At 42.7% G+C, this 17,006-nt stretch overlaps 1 protein-coding gene across 1 annotated transcript in view; it reads right to left on the bottom strand.

Annotated features, from left to right (window-relative positions):
* The window catches only part of ALG5 (ALG5, dolichyl-phosphate beta-glucosyltransferase), a 46,203-nt gene that overhangs the window by 14,657 nt on the left and 14,540 nt on the right, over positions 1-17,006 (bottom strand). The window contains exons 6-8 of the mRNA XM_019530057.1: positions 13,534-13,647; positions 11,374-11,433; positions 8,313-8,464 (exon numbers count right to left, since the gene is read on the bottom strand). Coding sequence (XP_019385602.1) covers positions 8,313-8,464; positions 11,374-11,433; positions 13,534-13,647 — 326 coding nt within the window. The remainder of the gene's footprint in view (positions 1-8,312; positions 8,465-11,373; positions 11,434-13,533; positions 13,648-17,006) is intronic.

The following is a 17,006-nucleotide window of genomic DNA, read 5'->3' as shown; positions in this document are numbered from 1 at the left end:
CAGGCATACGCCGAACTCTATTTTTAGGAAGTAACTTTTAAAAACATTTGGTTTGAACTAAGATGTATGTACAAGAAGCTGTCCAACAGACAGCTCTAAAAATAATCGCCCCAAAATCTCTTTCCTTTAATTTTAAACCAGATGCAAGGAGAACATTTATACTATAAAGTAGGGCTGACAAATTACTAAAAATCGTAATTGCAATTACTTGCGAGATAAAAATAAATAGTCACAATTAATTGCAATTTTAATTGCAGTTAAGCGATAGTCAGTATCCCCCACCCAACAGCCTGGAGCCTGTGTGCCCTGTGGCTTTTCCTTGCCACCACCAACAGTGCACAGCTACAGCCCCAGGCCCACCCTGGACTCGCTGGGGCTGCAGTGGGCCAGCTGGAATCTGTGCGAACAGACCCGCACTGGCCCACCCCGTGTCTGCTGCAGACTCGCATACCTATGCTGAGCAGCGGCCAGGGGAAAGCTGCTGCTCAGTGCAGAGAAAAAACGGCCCCTCCCCTTCACCACTGCAGGGCCCTTCTTGCTGGGTGGCCTGGAGCCCTTGCTTGGGTTGCCCTGTGTCTCCTCTGCACTGCCACTGCTGCCCCACTGGCCCAGAGGCAGCAATGATGGCAGTGGAGAGAAGCCACAGGGCAGCCCAGGTGCTGGCTCTGGGTGGCTGCAGCAAGAAGGGCCCGGCAGCAGCGCGGACACTTTTCCCCCTATGCCAAGTAGCAATTTCTGCCCAGCTGCTGCCACTGCTCAGCATGGGCGTGTGAGTGGAACAGGCATGGGGTGGGCCTGAGTCGCGGCGGCGCACATGGGTTCTGGCTGGTCTGGAGCTGGTCTGCTCCACTGGTCAAAATGACCTGCGTGATTAACGCGTTAATTTGTTTTTCTGTTAATTGTGTAAGTGCGATTAACTGACAGCCCTACTATAAAGCCAATGCAATACCTTGTCCCTTGGTCTGCAATTCTACATCTGTTGCTGACGGATCCCAAAGAATTTTATAAATGTTAATGCTAGTTTAGAAGTACCTGTGTGGAGAAACACAGGATGCTCTAGGAATTTCAATGCCTCACTCATCTACATTTAGCCAAGTACCTAAAGTAGTCATCCAATGCTCCCCATTTAGTAGTAACGATGAATCAAAATACAAATATAGTAAAAAACTGCTTTCAGAGTATCAAGAGATTAAACATTAAGGTGACATGCTGGTTAATACCAGATGGAATAGAAATAGACTGGTGGAAATCATGCAAGCAATAAAACGTAAGGAAATCTGATCAACTCTATTTTCCTCCTCTATCTCAATCCAGTTTTGGAAAACAAATCCAAATTTAACCAAAGGTAGTGTCCGACTCAGCAATGATGGACACCATACTTTATGGAAGAGGATTTCTTGACAACCCTCCCCATTCCACGTTTGAGAGGTAAAAACAGAAACAGAGGCTCTAGTTAAAAGGTGTTGGTGAAAAAATACTGAAAAGACTGTAAACGTCTCTTTTTGATGCCCTGCCAGTTATTTTACAAAAGTAAAAGTTTAAACCTTTCAATCAGTCCAGCCTAGCAGCATGCTACCTACTCTGCTTACATTACCACACTTATTGTTACAGCAAAAAGTATTTGGCTGGGGGGGTAGGGAGCAGAGTGAGAATGTGTTCCCAACATCCATTCTTTCAGTGAGGCATGTTAACAGGCTGCTGACAGAGACAAAAATAAAACTCAGCTATCTCCAGGATAACTGCTTCTCTCTCTTTAGGAGCAGCATTGACAAGGTCTAGTGTTCCAGAGTGAACTGCAGCACCCTCTCAGCCTGACCTGCTAATTCTGCACTTGCTCTCTTTAGCATGCATAAAAGGCTGTTGCTCCCTTTATGCAAGTAGGAGAATTCCTGGGGCTTTGCCTGCAGGAGCAGCTGGCATCATCCACAGACAAGAAGCTCAGCATGGAGTCACCTTCCAGGACAAAACTGGACATTGATTCAATAGATCCTCCTCTCCCTCTATTCTTCTTAGGACTTTCTGAACAGTTCATCTTTTTTGTTTTTGCTGCAACAGAAAGCCAAGCTCCAGTCAGATGTATACCATGCACTGCTGTATCTGGGCAAGTGCTAATGGTATTAGAAACCTCAAACTTTTTAAAGGTTAATAAAATTATCTAGCTGTAACAGTTCACTGTACACATTGTCAACTCAGCATACAAGGTAATAAGAAAGAGGTTCCTTTACAGAAATGCAGACTTTGTTTACAAAAAAAATACTGTTTAATTGTTCATAGCATTCAAAAGGCTAAATTTATGGGTGTAAAGACTGACTTGCTTTAAAAACATTAATTTTGGGCCTGGCATATTTTGTGACCTGCCAAATGAAGATGCAAAATAAAGGGCACAGAAAAATATTAATGAAATCTAAAATCTACCTACACATTACATCCATACTTTCAAGTTTGTTACTTTCTAGAATTTTTCTTATGTTTATTTCTTACGTAAATCCTTTTCAATTACAAGTAAGAGACTCTATTTGCATGATCTAGTTGTAAGATGAAGAATGCTCAAGAGCTAGAACAGCAATAATACAATGCATTAGGGCCCAATCCTACAAAGGAGGTAAAAGGGAAATGAGAGAGCCCAGCACACCTTGTAGGACTAGATTCCTTATACAATTTAACCTATCTCTAGAATATCAAAAATATTTAAAAACTAAGAAAGGGAAGGTTTAAAGGATTTCCTATGCAGAGACTTTTACTCTGCATGAATTACTGTGTTTATGTGCATGTGGTAATTAAGGGATTACACCAGGGGTGTCAAACTCACCTTGTACTGCAGGCTGGATCAGGACCACAGAGCTCCACGGTGGTTCGATCCAGCACGGGGCAAGATATGACAGTTTGCGTTCCAACGTGGAGCATGTGATAGCAACACTGGCTTTGCCCCAAAGCATGCAATGGTGGCAGAAACTCCAACTCTGAGCTGAGCGATATGGAGGCAGCTACAGCCCCCACTGCACACCCTATGTTGGAACCAGAACTTTTGTTGCCACTGCTACCACATACTCCAAGCCACACTGGCAGCTCTAGCCCTGACTCCTGCACAGGGGAAGCAGGGTCGCAGTGGTGGCAACAGAAGGAGCAGACAGAGGTTGTCACCTCTCACTCACCCTCCTGCCACCAACTACCATGACCACTAGGACCCAAGGGCTCTGGATTCTGCAGCAGGCCATGAACCAAATTCTGGTGGCCTGCTGATAATCTAGCGGGCTGGATGTGTTTAACACAGGCCGTATGTTTAATGCCCTTGGAACAGACAATAATTCAGATCTTGGAAAACAAAAAATAGTTGTAATACTGATTATAATACTGATTATCCAAAATAAAGGTGAATACACTATTTCCAAATTATTAGCCAATTTAAGAATTCAACCGAAAGGGTGAAACTTCTTGTGAAAATGAGAAGGAAGGACTTAAAAAAAAAATGAATGCACAAAGCTGTACTTAATGTAAAGACTGCAACAAGAGAAAGACAAGTCTAAGTGCAGACCAATTCCCATTCATGAGTGGTTAAGAACTGAATCCTTGTTCCTTGTTATGGTGTAGTAAATTGGCACATTAGCCCAGAGGTGGGCAATTATTTTGGCAGAAGGGCCACTTCATGAGTTTTGGTGAGCTGCAGAAGGACATAAGGGTAGCCCTGCCACTTGTCAGATGCTATCTTGGGACTGGAAGTCCTACCCCTAAAACCCGACCTTTGTCACTAGAAGCCCCTGCCCTTGCCCCCAGAAATACTCGTGTGTGTGTGTGTGCGCGCGCGCGCGTGCGCGAGCAAGTGAGCTTGCCATCTTGGAACCAGAAAAAAAAATTAATCTACTAAAAGTCAAATACCTACTATAACATATTTTAATTTTATTACAAAAATATTTTTGTCATTATTTGTGCAGAGTAGCTCAATAATAAAGTCTTAACTCTTGTATATAGCATGTGCGTAAGCACTCAAGAGGGCAAAGGGTATGTTGTGGGGGGTTGTGGGGGCTGGGTGTGGGTGTATGGGGACCCCCTCCCAACCCCCCACCATGATGCACAGCACCTGTTGGCAGTGGCAGCAGCAGCAACAGGCAGGACCTTGGGGCACTCATGGCCTGCACACACGCTGCTGCCCGGCAGTGTAACTCTGGCCAGAGCTGCACATGACACAGTAAGGAGCACAGGCAGGCTGGCCCACTTCTATTGTGTGGGGATCCCTGCGGCACACATGCAGCTCCCAGCGCTCATGCGCCACCGGGGAGAAGCCCCACATGATGAAGCTGGCTGCCCTCCCCACTCCCTGTCACCATGGAAGCAGGGGGCAGGGCACTCTGCCACTTCCAGAGGAGTCCCAGAAGCTGCACATGGCATTAGGGAGTGGGGAAAGCAGCCAGCTTCATCATGTGGGTCTTCCCCCTCATGGCATATGAGCACCAGGAGCTGCATGTGCGCTGCAAGGAGCCCCGTATGACAGACTTCAAAAAGATCTTGAAGCAGATCAGCTCAGCAGAGAGAAGGTATAAGAAGATCCTGCAAATGGGAAGTGCTCATACAGACATGCTCATATTTTTTTCTGAGCAGCTCTTCATGTGTTCTGTCCTTCTCTATTGAGCTGAGCTGATGGGTGGCATGTAAGGAGACCAAACAAGGCAATAACAATGATTCTTAGATAAACATGCCTCTGAAATAAGAAAATGTGGCACAGAGAAGTTAAATAACTTGGAAACCAATAGAAGATTCATTAATATAGATGTCAAAACCCATTGCTCAGGGTGGAAACAATTCTTCCTCTCTGAATAGCAACTTCCCTCCAAACCCTATCAAAATTAATTTATAAGCCAGTGGTGCTGCACTGTTCTCTCAGAGAGAGTGTTTCCCTTTCTGAAAAAGCACTACTAATATATACTGTCTTCTTAATAGAAATGAGAAGCCTACTGGAATGTAACCGCTGACTTTGTTTCAATTCTTCAGAAGAAGCTGGGTTTCTTTCCTCTTTTTTTATCCCCACTCAGCCTTAGGATATGCACAGAGCCTCCATGGCACTAGGCCAGACTGGATGCTCATCTGCAGCCAAGTTACAGGCTGCAAATGTATCAGTATTCATATTTATCCAAAAGCAGCGGCGTCCAAGATTGGACTTTGCGAAAGCCTCACAATTTTACATAGGGATTTATTTGTATTAAATATAATCTATTGTTTTTAAAGGGCAAATTGACAAAACACATAATGAGCTGATAAAAATATATACAGCCAAGCAAGGCACAGAAATATGCTGAAAGAGAACACTGGAATTATACTGAAAAAATAAACAAAAATATTCTCATTTTAGACAAAATTGCCTATTTTGTTTAAAGTGTTTCATGGAAAAACATGAACTACTCTTTTCCCCCCGACTAACAGAGCAAACATGAGTGATCAGGGTTGCAGACAAGTTTTCGATACATCTTATTTACTCAAATGGAAGATGAGGTCCCCTCCTCCATTCAATATAGAGAAAAAAGCCCCTGATGCAAGCTGGGGGAGGGAACGGTGGTAGGTGACTGCTGAGGGTCTGGTTCTAGCCCCAGTCTGGATTCAGGATCAGGGTCAAATCTGGAGTTGCTGCCCCCCTGACATCTGCTTCCCACAACCTCTCCACCTCCCTCCCCCATTTACTCTTAGTCACAGTTCCAGCTCTGACCCCAGGCACGGAGCACACAGGGGCTCTGGCTCTCATCCATCTAGGCAGCAGCAGCAGCAGTGACAGTAGCTCCAGCCTTGGCTCTAACCCAGGCTGGGGCCAGAGCAGCTGTCACCACTGCAACCACAGCTGCCTGGCTGGGTGGGCCATAGACACTGTGCACTCCAGCCTAGAGTTGTGATTAAGGGTAAGTGGTGGCTGGGAGGAATGAGGGGAGGGGGCAGAAGGAGAGGCCAAGAGGAGGTGGGACACAGGCAACAGAGGGTTAGGTGTGGGGTGGGGAAAGAGCAAGAGATGGAGGCCTGCTGGACTCCCCCGTCATTTTCTCCACTGTAGCAGTGATGGGAGTGGGGGTGGGGGAATGGAAAGGGTGGTATCTAATACTTAATATTCTGCACATGGAAAATTATAATAACTTTATAAAATTTTCCATGTATAGAACCTAAAAATTGGAGGGTTGTCTTAAATTCCAAGTCACTGGCTCAGATAAATACAGTAAAATAAGAAAGTCTTAAGGGTATAAATTCTACAGCAGAGGGTACACTTTGTAGTCATGCAAACAAGGTACAACAAAGTTCACACATCAAACTGAAAGTAACATAAGCCCAATGTCTATTGTAGTAAAATCTTTCTACTGTAGTCAAATATTTATCTCTATCCCCCCCCACACACTTCATTTTGTGTTATTGTTAGTTTACAGTGTTAGGTTATTTTTACACTCTTTCCTTTCTCTCATGCTAAAGATTTTTTTAGGAGCAAAGCAGCAGCAAAATTCATATTCACTTTTAAAGCATTTTTTAAAAAATAATTCAGAACATGATATTTAGAGGGTGCTAAGTTGGGAACTGGAACTATTTGAAATGCTTCTATTTCAAACAGAATAAGATTGATCACTTCCATTTAAGGTCTTCCACAAGTGTACTTTGCAAAGACTACACATCAACTATATTCATAGGTTTCCTCTTCCTTGGAGTACAGCTGTTGTGCCAACCCTCCTGGAGTATAACAGACACTCATTAAAATTAAAGAGACTGTCAGAAAAATAATACATTTTGAGAAATGTACTATAAGGCACTATATCCAGGCTCAATCGAGGACACTGTCTAATAAGAATGGGAAGGACTTAACAGAGAAATTCATATAATTTAATTTATGAAGCTTGGTTTTAGGGGCGAGATGAACGGTTTGGGCTTTAATATTAAACATTATATTTCTGGTTTTGTTATAGTTTCTCTTTGGGACCCTGGGCAAATCACTCACCTAGGAAGATATCTTTCTTTGAGGCATCCACAATTCCAACTGAAGGCAGTTGGAGCTGTGGGGCTCCATGCCTTTCAGAACTTGGTGCTTCTCCTTTTCCATCTTTAAGAACATGAGAAGACTTAATGCCTGTGAAAAACTTTGAAATTCTGGGAAGATGCTATCAGACAACTAAGTATTTCCCTTCCAAGTCCCTGTCAGATTTGTTAAGCTCCTTCACCCCCGCCTACCCGTCTTTGTATCCCTATTCTAGGAGCAATACAGCTTTGCTACCACTACTGGTAAAGCTGAGCCTAAAACAAGAAGTCCTGGCTTTAGTTAGGTAGGACTGTGCACACCCTGAAAACTTCTATGCTGTCCCTTTGCTCTAGTCTTGTGAAAAATCTGGGTAAGGAAACACAAGTCTTCCTATAAGGCATTTTCCTAGTTGAAGACAGTAGTTTGAAAAGACTAAATTATACTTAATTAAACCTGGGCCCTGTCAGCCTCAAATGCCTCCCTTTTAGCAATAGACATGGCGTGTAAAATCTACAGCAATTATGACAGTTACGTAGAAATAGCATTTCACTCTCTTAATAGCTGTCATCACTATGCCAGTTTTATCACAGAAATGCCATTGCCCGTCTGGAGTTCAATTACACTGAAAAGCAGCTCTAGAACAATCCAAATGTCATTTGTGGCTTTTTCCTGCCTTTCTCCTAAATTAATGAAAGCCATCAACTGCCCACTTTCATTAAACAGTATAGCATAGAAATCAGAGTGCAACAGGAACTTCCTTTGCATGTTAGTCTTACGCTAGTCATCCTTATAATAAACGCTTTTAAAGTTAAATACTTTATGGAAGTGATGTGACAGTTTATTAGTCAGAAAAATGATGACTTGTGAAGTTATACTGGACAGAAGCACAAGCTACCATGTCCCTCTGTTCATAACATGGAGTAAGGAGAGATTCCAAGGGTTTAACCATCATTAGTCCTCCACAGCTTTATCATTACAGTCACAAAAAGCCTTCTTGCTATCTGTAATTCAAACACTCCATGTAAATATCAAAACTCCACTAAAACATTCTACCACCCTGTATGCTTTATGCCTCTTAAGTAAGTGGGAACAATGAGTTCAAATATTCAACAATTTTCTATACGTCATCTTAGTAAGAGATAAAATTCCTTGCAAATACAAAACACTTTAATACAGACAAATTTCTAAAATGCCATAAAAGCATATAGCAGAGTAGGTGTATTCATATGTATGCACTGCATTATTACAGTTACCATGTTGGAATTACTTCTGCACAAGGCTGAACGACTGCTGCAAAAAATTAAAAACACTAAATAAGCACAAGTGAATAGAAATAGCATACCAGCGGTCTATATGAAGAACTGAGAAGGTCCGTGAGGCAGCTTCTCTGGTTAGCAGTTTAAATCCACACTGTGTGTCCCTGATGTCTTTGACACAGAGGAACCATACAAGGAAGTGGAACCCATACATTAGAAGCGTTCGGAAATAAGAGCGCTGTGGACAACAGACAAGAAATGACATGTTTTCTTTTCTATTTCAAAAGGAGTGTTCAACAGAGCTGGCCAGAGGATAACACTTGTGTTTGACAGACTCCTGAAAAAGTGCAGAATTTGTTTTCATTCCACATTGGAACAAAACCAAAACCTTTCAAACATTTTTGTGAAACAGAATTATGTGAAGGTACACTGGTTGGGACACTGGCAGAGGATGTAGAAAACCTGGATTCTCATTCCTGCTCTGACTTATTCTGGGATTTTTTTTCATTCACTAGGGCCTGGAATAATAGCAACCTGGACCAGTCTAGCCCCCAAGCCAGGCCAATATCCTAACTGTTAGCTACACAGTCCTTCTTTCAGCCCATAAAACTTCCCAATGAAATTTCTACAGAAACGGATATGTCTCTGCAACAATTATATGGCACCATCCAAGCATTTGTTGTCAAAATGACATTTCTGCATATTTCTGAGCAGTTCTGCACTTAAATCATTTAAAGCCCTATGACATGAGAAATTTTGTTGCAAATATAGGGTTTAAAATTTTATTTCTAAGATACTAAATGTAAGCAAATTTATACAGAGAGATCATACGAACTACAGATTAAATAAGTACAATTTTATGAACACATGGTTGTGTTTACACATGCATTAATGTGCTCTTCCTAATGCACATTAAATTAATACCTCCAGTGTGAGGTACTAAATAAATGTGCATTAGACTACCCTTGTGTGCACACACTTTTTTAAGTGATGCTTAATGCGCAGTAGCCCATTTCACTGTGCATTAGCATGATTGCACAGGTTTTCACATGATGCTTTCATGTGCAATAAAATAGGCTGCTGCACGCACATCAGAGTGCAGGTGTAGACATGCCCCATATGAGATTGTGTTTTACACTCAGGACGGCTTTTGATTTGGAAGTAAAAAAAAAAATACTTTTTCTACAATTGGTTCTGAAAAGGTAGATTTTTAAAACTGAATCTAATCTAAGAGATATCATGGGGGCAAAGGGGAAGGAGAGGTACAATCTATCCTTCAAACCCTACATTTGTCCTTAAAGAATCCTGCTCTAATCCTTTATCCTATCAGGGAGGGTTTCTGAGAAGGGAACAATTATCAGGAGAGCATTCAGTACCCCTGGAGCACCAGGCCCAACATTCTCTAAGACTGGATGCACCAATGCAGGGCAAACCTGGGTATACAGCAAGAATCTTCTGCATCCATAAATGGTAGAAAAGAGTGCAGGATTCAGATCCATTACTGAGAGACATCAGGGGTTTCTTCTCCACTGCTGACAAAAGCATTCTACTAACTAATACTTAATAGGAGCTCTGTCAAGTCTGTAACACTCCGATAAGACAGAGGGAAAAGATGAACTCCTACCAGATTTAGAAAATTCTACTGCATTTTCTCTTGGCCTTTTGCAGCTATTTTAGTATCTTGCATACACCTTAGAATGATTTCAAGTATTACATATGCATATAGACAAAGCTTGTTCTAGAGAACATCCAACATGAGGGGTACATCTAATGATACTAAAGAAATTACTCCAGCTATGTATCTGTTGCAATACAAGTTCCATGCCTGCATTTTGTCAAACACTGCATGCCAAGCCACAAGTAAGCCAGATGCAAGATAAAACAGCATGACAGCGTAACACTTTGTTGCACAGGAGTCAAATACTGAGCTCCTGCCTAATGTGCATTCAATATTTTATCCTGCTGCAGTCTCCCTATATTGTTCATATTGGGCACATCTACACGAGATACTAGAAACACAGTAGACTAAGTCTATGCATTAGCACATCATGGTGAAAGCCATGCTAATGTAAATCATAATTAGTATACTGTACTTCAGTGTCACATAAAATATGTGCACTGGTGCTACTGCGCAGTAGTACCAATTATGGCACATTCAGTACCTATTACAGGTATTAAACTTAACACACCATAAGTACAGCATATTAATGCACGTGTAGATGCGCCCACTGAATTTTATTTTCATATGGATTAACAATGTTTGCACAAAACCCCTGACAGTCTTCTCTCTGGGATCTCTTTGTTTGGAACTCATAATCACCACAGAACACAACACCAGTTCCCTCAACACATCTATTCCATCAAAAGATGCAATATGCATATGTAGTCATCTACATATCATAATTTTCTGCCAGGAAGTGTCTTGGTGCCACTGTTTTTGTTTTAATTTCTGAGTCTCACAAGGCAGAACTGTATCAAGGAGATTTAGTTAAAATAAAAAGAAAGAAAAGATTTTCCAAGGGAGTTTGTTGGAAATCTGAATTCCAAATTTGCATTTGCTGAGGATGTTTAGGTGGTAGCAACATCATCTTCCCCCTGGATATTTAAATTAAGCATTTTCATTATGATAACTGCAAGAGGTCTATAATACTCGCAAACTATACCAGTCCTCATTACCACTCATTCAGCCACAACAGATCTTAAGATAAGCAGAGCAACAAGCTCTTGGACTGGAATGGCTAAGTGGGCTTCTGTCCATCTATGTGAATGGTACCTAAAGCTCTGCATATTATCCAAAATAAAACCAGAAAGGGCATATACAGTAAACTCCTGGACTCATGCTACCTAATATGTCTGAGACCTATAGTCGCACCTCTGCAAGCTATTGTCTGACAGGAACAATTGATATACATCATTACAACTGAACTGACAGCTGAAATTGAGCTGATGCTACATGGTGGCATCTGAGATGTGGGAGCAGAAAGCTGTTAGATGCGATTCAGCATATGTTCACAGCAAATAGATTTCCCCACTTCCAGTCTTTGTTCCTTTTACATGTCTTGATTTGTTTAATTAAAAACTTTGAGCATTAACACAGAATTAAAGAAGCTCTGCAGGACTAGTGCTTATTAGGAAAGAGAAATGTACCTGTGCTATTGAGTCCTTCTCCAAATGAGCACGAGAGCCACAAGATATAGCCATTTGGTCCTAAAGAAGAAAGTACAGTATACAAAAGAATTATCAGCTAACTACAACAAAACCAATGTTTTCTGAATCACAGGTTGCTTCTTATTTGTGGCCTATAAGTGAACCTAAAAGCACCGCAGCCAAATCTTGGAAGTTAAATTTCTCAAAGTAACAGAAATTTTAAAGTCTGGTTGTTTCACAGATATTACTATTGGACTCTGTAGATCAAATAAGACTTCCCCACATTTCACAGTCTGCATAAAGCTTGCTGTACCTTTTATTTGGAGTGTACTGACTACAATTTTTCCAGGTCTGGCTCCAAACTAAGATTGCTCCTCTGAATTATTTAGACAGCACAATATTTTAATATGGCAGACACCATAAAAATACCCAATCCCATTTAATCTGCACAGGTATTTTTGTCCTTAATATTGCAAAAGGGAAACATTAGAAGATAAAATACTTGATTTTGTCAATACTGCAACGTTTTGCATGTGGGAAAACGTTCTAGCCTAAACTGAACCCAAAGAGATGATTTCCAGTGATACGTAATCCAATTATTCACACAGTACTACTAACATAAAATATACCATATTTGTACTTCGGAAAAATTCTCAAGAACTGATGCCAGATACTTTTTCAGTAGTACACAGGTAGTAGAGGCAACTCAATGAATTGGCGCCATCTACTGGTGTCAGAATAGTACTAGGTATAAGTAAAAGTTACGAGAATCATAATTTATTGTATTGGTTTGTAGTCTGCTGGTAATTGCTCACAGCAAGGTACAGCCAAAGAAAGAAAAAAGGCGAATTTAAAACACTGCATTATTGCCCCTCCACTCAGACGTACACCACTAGAGGTACCCCAATACATTGGTCTGATATTGGATCAGCATTGATATAAAGAAAACTGACTATCGGAAGTTGGCTTTCTTTGCCTGATGTGACCAATAATATGGCCAATAAACGCCCTGTGTTTTCGTGCAGTGTGGCAGCTTGGAGACCAACACTGGGCTGGTAGGTCTGTGGGGGGAAGGGGTGTGGAGGGAGCAGATCATAGCCCCTGGGGTGAGGGAGGGAGTGGGGCTGGGCCTGAGGCAGGTGCTACCCAGCTAGGGCAGGGCAGGTGGGCCCCTGTGTGGAACCTGGGAGGGCATGGGGGAGGTGTCTGCCCCCCCATTTGTACAGGGTGGGGTGGGTTGCCACTGTGGACCCCCCATACTTTCTTGGGGTGTGCATAGTGGCAGGAACTGCCCCCCTCCCTGCGCACCCTGGACAAGCTGCTTGTGGTTCCGTTCTGCCCCAGCTCCACTCCCTCCCTCACCACAAGGACCTTGATCTACCCCCTCCCTATCCATCACAAGAGACTTACCAGCCAGACACTGCTCTTCAAACTGCTGGGCTCCATGTCTGAATTTGGATTGGCATTGGCCAATATACCTCCTTAAAAACCGGCTATTGGTATCAGCCCAAAAAATCTCTATCGGTGCACCCCTAGGTACCACCTCACCCAAAAAGTCTTTCACCACTATGCTACAGACAGTAAGTAACCAACGAGGCCTGATTATCTGACATGAGTTAACACAAAAATTTCCCAAGATAAAAAGGCCTAGTCAGTCTTTGCTGATAATATTTAATCTGACTGAAAAGACAACTGATGGGCATAGGAAAGGAGTCATCCTTAAAGCTATACTGGATGAAAAAAGGTTGAAAACACAGTATAAAAATCAAACTAGCAAGGCTAGCAAAAGCAACTTTTTAAGTGAGTGGACAGTATAGTAAGCATTTACATCTAGTACAGTCACTGAAAATGAAAAAGAACTAGAGCACCACAACATACAAATCTCACTGAAAGAGCTGGCGTGAAAGCAGAAAAGTTAAAGACTCAATTAGAGAGATATCGCATGACAGTAAATACATGCAAACTCAGACCCTCATTCTGTGAAGACTTGCACACTTAACTTATCTGTGAGGAGTCTCACTGACTTAAGTTATGTTAAGCACACGAATAAACATTTGTAGAATCATGACCTGGAATTCATTCACTTAATGCACTAATGTATTAAGAGAAATATAACACTGAGTCCATATACAAACAAAAGCGACAGGAACATGTACTTACTGGCCATGGCTGGAGATTACTAAGGCCCTCTTCTACTTTCTCAATATCTGCAAACTTTGTGGCTCCATCTGCATCAGCCATAAGAATTTTTTTCCCTCGAGAACTGAAGACACCCTACAAATCAAACGGTAAAAAACATGCACCATTAAAAATCAATTCATATAATGAGAAACTAGCTGAAATGTAAAGGATCTGGTTTTCTTAGACAAAGCAAATGCCTAAAAGAGTAACCTGAATGGAAATTTACAAAGGGATTAAACAGACATGAGTCTGCTGTTTTCCTACATTAACTCTTCTTGATAAGTAACATGCCTTTGCAATTATTACTTTGCACTGCAGCTGTATCTATCAGCTTCACTCACTGCTCAGGTCCTCACTGAATTAGGCACTTTATAAATATAACAAAACTGACAGCCCTGCCCAGAAGAGTTTACAAGCTAAGATAAGAAACAACAAATGGACACAGACAGGGGAAGCACAAGGAAACAATGAGGTACTATTAGTTGGCATGATAAGCAGCTGTTGCAGTGTACCAGCTGCTTCAAAGATGGCTTTTTCCTGTCATTTGATCCATTCTCCTTCAACAAAGCATTTAGCACAGTGGTAGGGAGTGAGGCTCTCTCAGCTAATACAGCTCCAAAAGCATGATCTTTCTTAAAAGTTATTTGAGAAAGAAAGTACAGTACCACTACAAATAGCATCTGGCATTAGCTGCAGCAAGCCTGGAGCTGATGTTACCATAGTCTAGGGACTACACAATACACCTGCAAACACACATGTATGATTGTCTAGGCTACAGTACTGCAGAGAAGGACTGGGGTTTTCAGTGAACCACAAGCTGAACATGAGCCAACAACATACTCTTGTTGCAAAAAGGCCAACAGTATTAAAAGAAGCATCACAAAACCAGGGAAGTGATTTTTCCACTCAATTTAGCATCGGTAAGGTCTCATCCGAAGTACTATGTCCAGTCTTAGGCCCTGCACTTCATGAAAGCTGTGGACAAAATAGAAAGAATCCAGGGAAGGACAAAAATGATTTAGGGGCCTGGGAAATGCAGGTTTATGAGAACAGGCTTAAAGGCAAGGTGGATTAAAAAAAAAAAAAAAAAAAATAACCCAATGATTTTTTAAATAATTTTTTTTATGTGTTTTTTTTTTTGTTAAGATGCCTTTAAGAAATAAACATACAAAGATAGTTTTAATTTAAGGTATGTTAAAGCTCAAAGATATCACCACAGAACAGGGATTAAAAAGTCTAATTATATACTATAAGACAATATATTTATGTAACCTTTTTAGAAGTTTTATAAATAGGTCACAACAGGCCATGGACCATATTAGGGGCCCAATCTTTGGGGTTCCCAGAAGCTCTTCTATAGTTTAATAAAGATTAAAGAAAAACATTCTACCCAATGGGACTCAGTGCTCAGTCTAGAAGATCCCATTAAGCATCGCTATGATGCTTAGGTTTACTTCTCAAACTGTGGATGTCTCTCCAGAGATCATAGGCAGACAAGGTTCTTTGGGTAGATGTGCTATCTTTTATTATCCAGATGCACCAGACCCCAGCCTTGGGCAGGTAGCGCTGAGGCTTATGTGACTACCTATCTCGCCAGAGACGTGGAGCCACTAGACTTGCGATCCCTTGTTCTACTGAGCAACTCGCAACCAGATGTGGCAGGATCTGGCCCCGGATGCCTAGGAACACCTGTCCTGTCCGCCAACAAGTATTCCGAGCAAGAGGGTGTTCAGCATTGCTGGGGATGTAGTGACACCCCACCACACCTGTTTGGATCCTGGTTTGGCAGAGCAGCTGGTGTTCCTCAAGGTGAACCTCCTGCTGCTGGGGTTCCTCAAGCGCCAGGTGCAGACAGAGTAAGCGTCAACCTCCTCACTCCATCTGCACCTATTTCTGTTTTATTTTTTTAAGCCAGTTAATGCCCTGCTCTCAGCGCTGGAGGGGACACTCACTGCATCACTAGCCAGCCGGGGAAGAACACGTCTCTGCTGAGCTCCCGTGCCAGGATGAACTTAGAGGTATGGGCTGGGGCTATGGGGATGGAGGAGGCCCCAGGTCCTGGGCATGGACGCTAGAGCTGTACTCTGCCAGGGACAGGGAGGCCTGGTGGGACTGCTGGTGGCACGGCAGCCCCAGCAAATGTCAGGACAGAGGATCCCCCTGGTGAAAGGTGGGTAGGAGGTGCCATAACCTCCAGCCACCACACGCACACACAGTCCTGGCTGGGGAAAGCTCAGACCCGTCATGTCTTTGACAGGCCTGAGGCTTGCTGGTTGCAGTGGAGTTGTGAGGCTCTAGGTGAGCTCAGCTTAGCTGCCTGGGATGCCAGTTTTCAGGTTGAAAAACACTTTGTCAGGCTGAGGAAGCACCTGCAGTTGGTGTGTGCACTTTTCCTGGATGGAAGGAATAGTAAAGAAGCCAGAGGCTGGCCTGGCCTGCAATGCAGGCAAGAAAGTCAGTCAGTGAAAATGGAAATGGAGGTGTCAGGGACAGCTTGGGGTGGAGAGAAGAGGGATGTAGCAGTGCAGGTAAAAGTAGAGAGGTATCTGGGGAGTCAGATGTCCAGCAGGTTGTAGTGTGTCATAAATCCAGTGTCTATATTGAGTCCATGAGTTTCTGTATCTAGGAGGTTGATGAAGTGAAGTTCATAGGCTCGTCTGTGAAAAGTGGTTTGTAAATTCCCTTTCAGGATTAGGCCTGAGAGACTGGAGACAGAGTGGGTTTTCTTTGAGAAATGTGCCCCCACAGGGTATTGCTGTCTTTGATAGATTCTGGTGTGCAGTTTTGGGGGTACTGGAGATTGTTGGCAGGATTTGTATTTTTGAGCTGTAGGAAGTTGGCTTCAGTTCTGGTAATAAGGTTAACTTAGCAAGGTTTGGTGCTTGTTTGAATTTACAAACCACTTTTCACAGCTAGGCCTTTGAAGGCCTATGTTCATCAACCTCCTAGATACAGAAACTCATGGACTCAATATAGGCATGGATTTATGACACACTACAACCTGTTGGACATCTGACTTCCCATGTACCTCTCCACTTTTACCTGTGCTGCTACATCCCCCTCCCCCCATCCCAGCCTGTCCCTCACCCCCCTGACACTTCCATTTCCGTTTTCACTGACTGGCTTTCTTGCCTGCACTGCATGCTAGCCTCTGGCTTCTTCATTGTTTCTTCCATCCAGGAACAGCACACACAGCACACACACCAACTGAAGGTGCTTCCTCAGCCTGACGAAGGGTTTTTTAATTCTAAAGCTTGCTAAGACATTTCTCTAACTATTCAAGTGGCTTACTAAAAGATACCAGATTGACCCAAATAACTTTGTCTGCCAGTGCCATGTCCTTAGACCAACACCCCTAGCACCTGTCCCTGGTCAGCTGACCAGAAGGACACAGGGCCCTGGGCACATCTAAGCCCCAGGGCTGGGGCTGGCAGGGAGAGTTCTCTGGCAGC

Source organism: Crocodylus porosus, unplaced genomic scaffold, assembly GCF_001723895.1.
Source record: "Crocodylus porosus isolate Cpor-Errol unplaced genomic scaffold, CroPor_comp1, whole genome shotgun sequence".
Taxonomy (NCBI): domain Eukaryota; kingdom Metazoa; phylum Chordata; order Crocodylia; family Crocodylidae; genus Crocodylus; species Crocodylus porosus.
The sequence above is the reverse complement of the archived record's forward strand: the minus strand, read 5'-3'. Positions and strand labels throughout refer to the sequence as shown.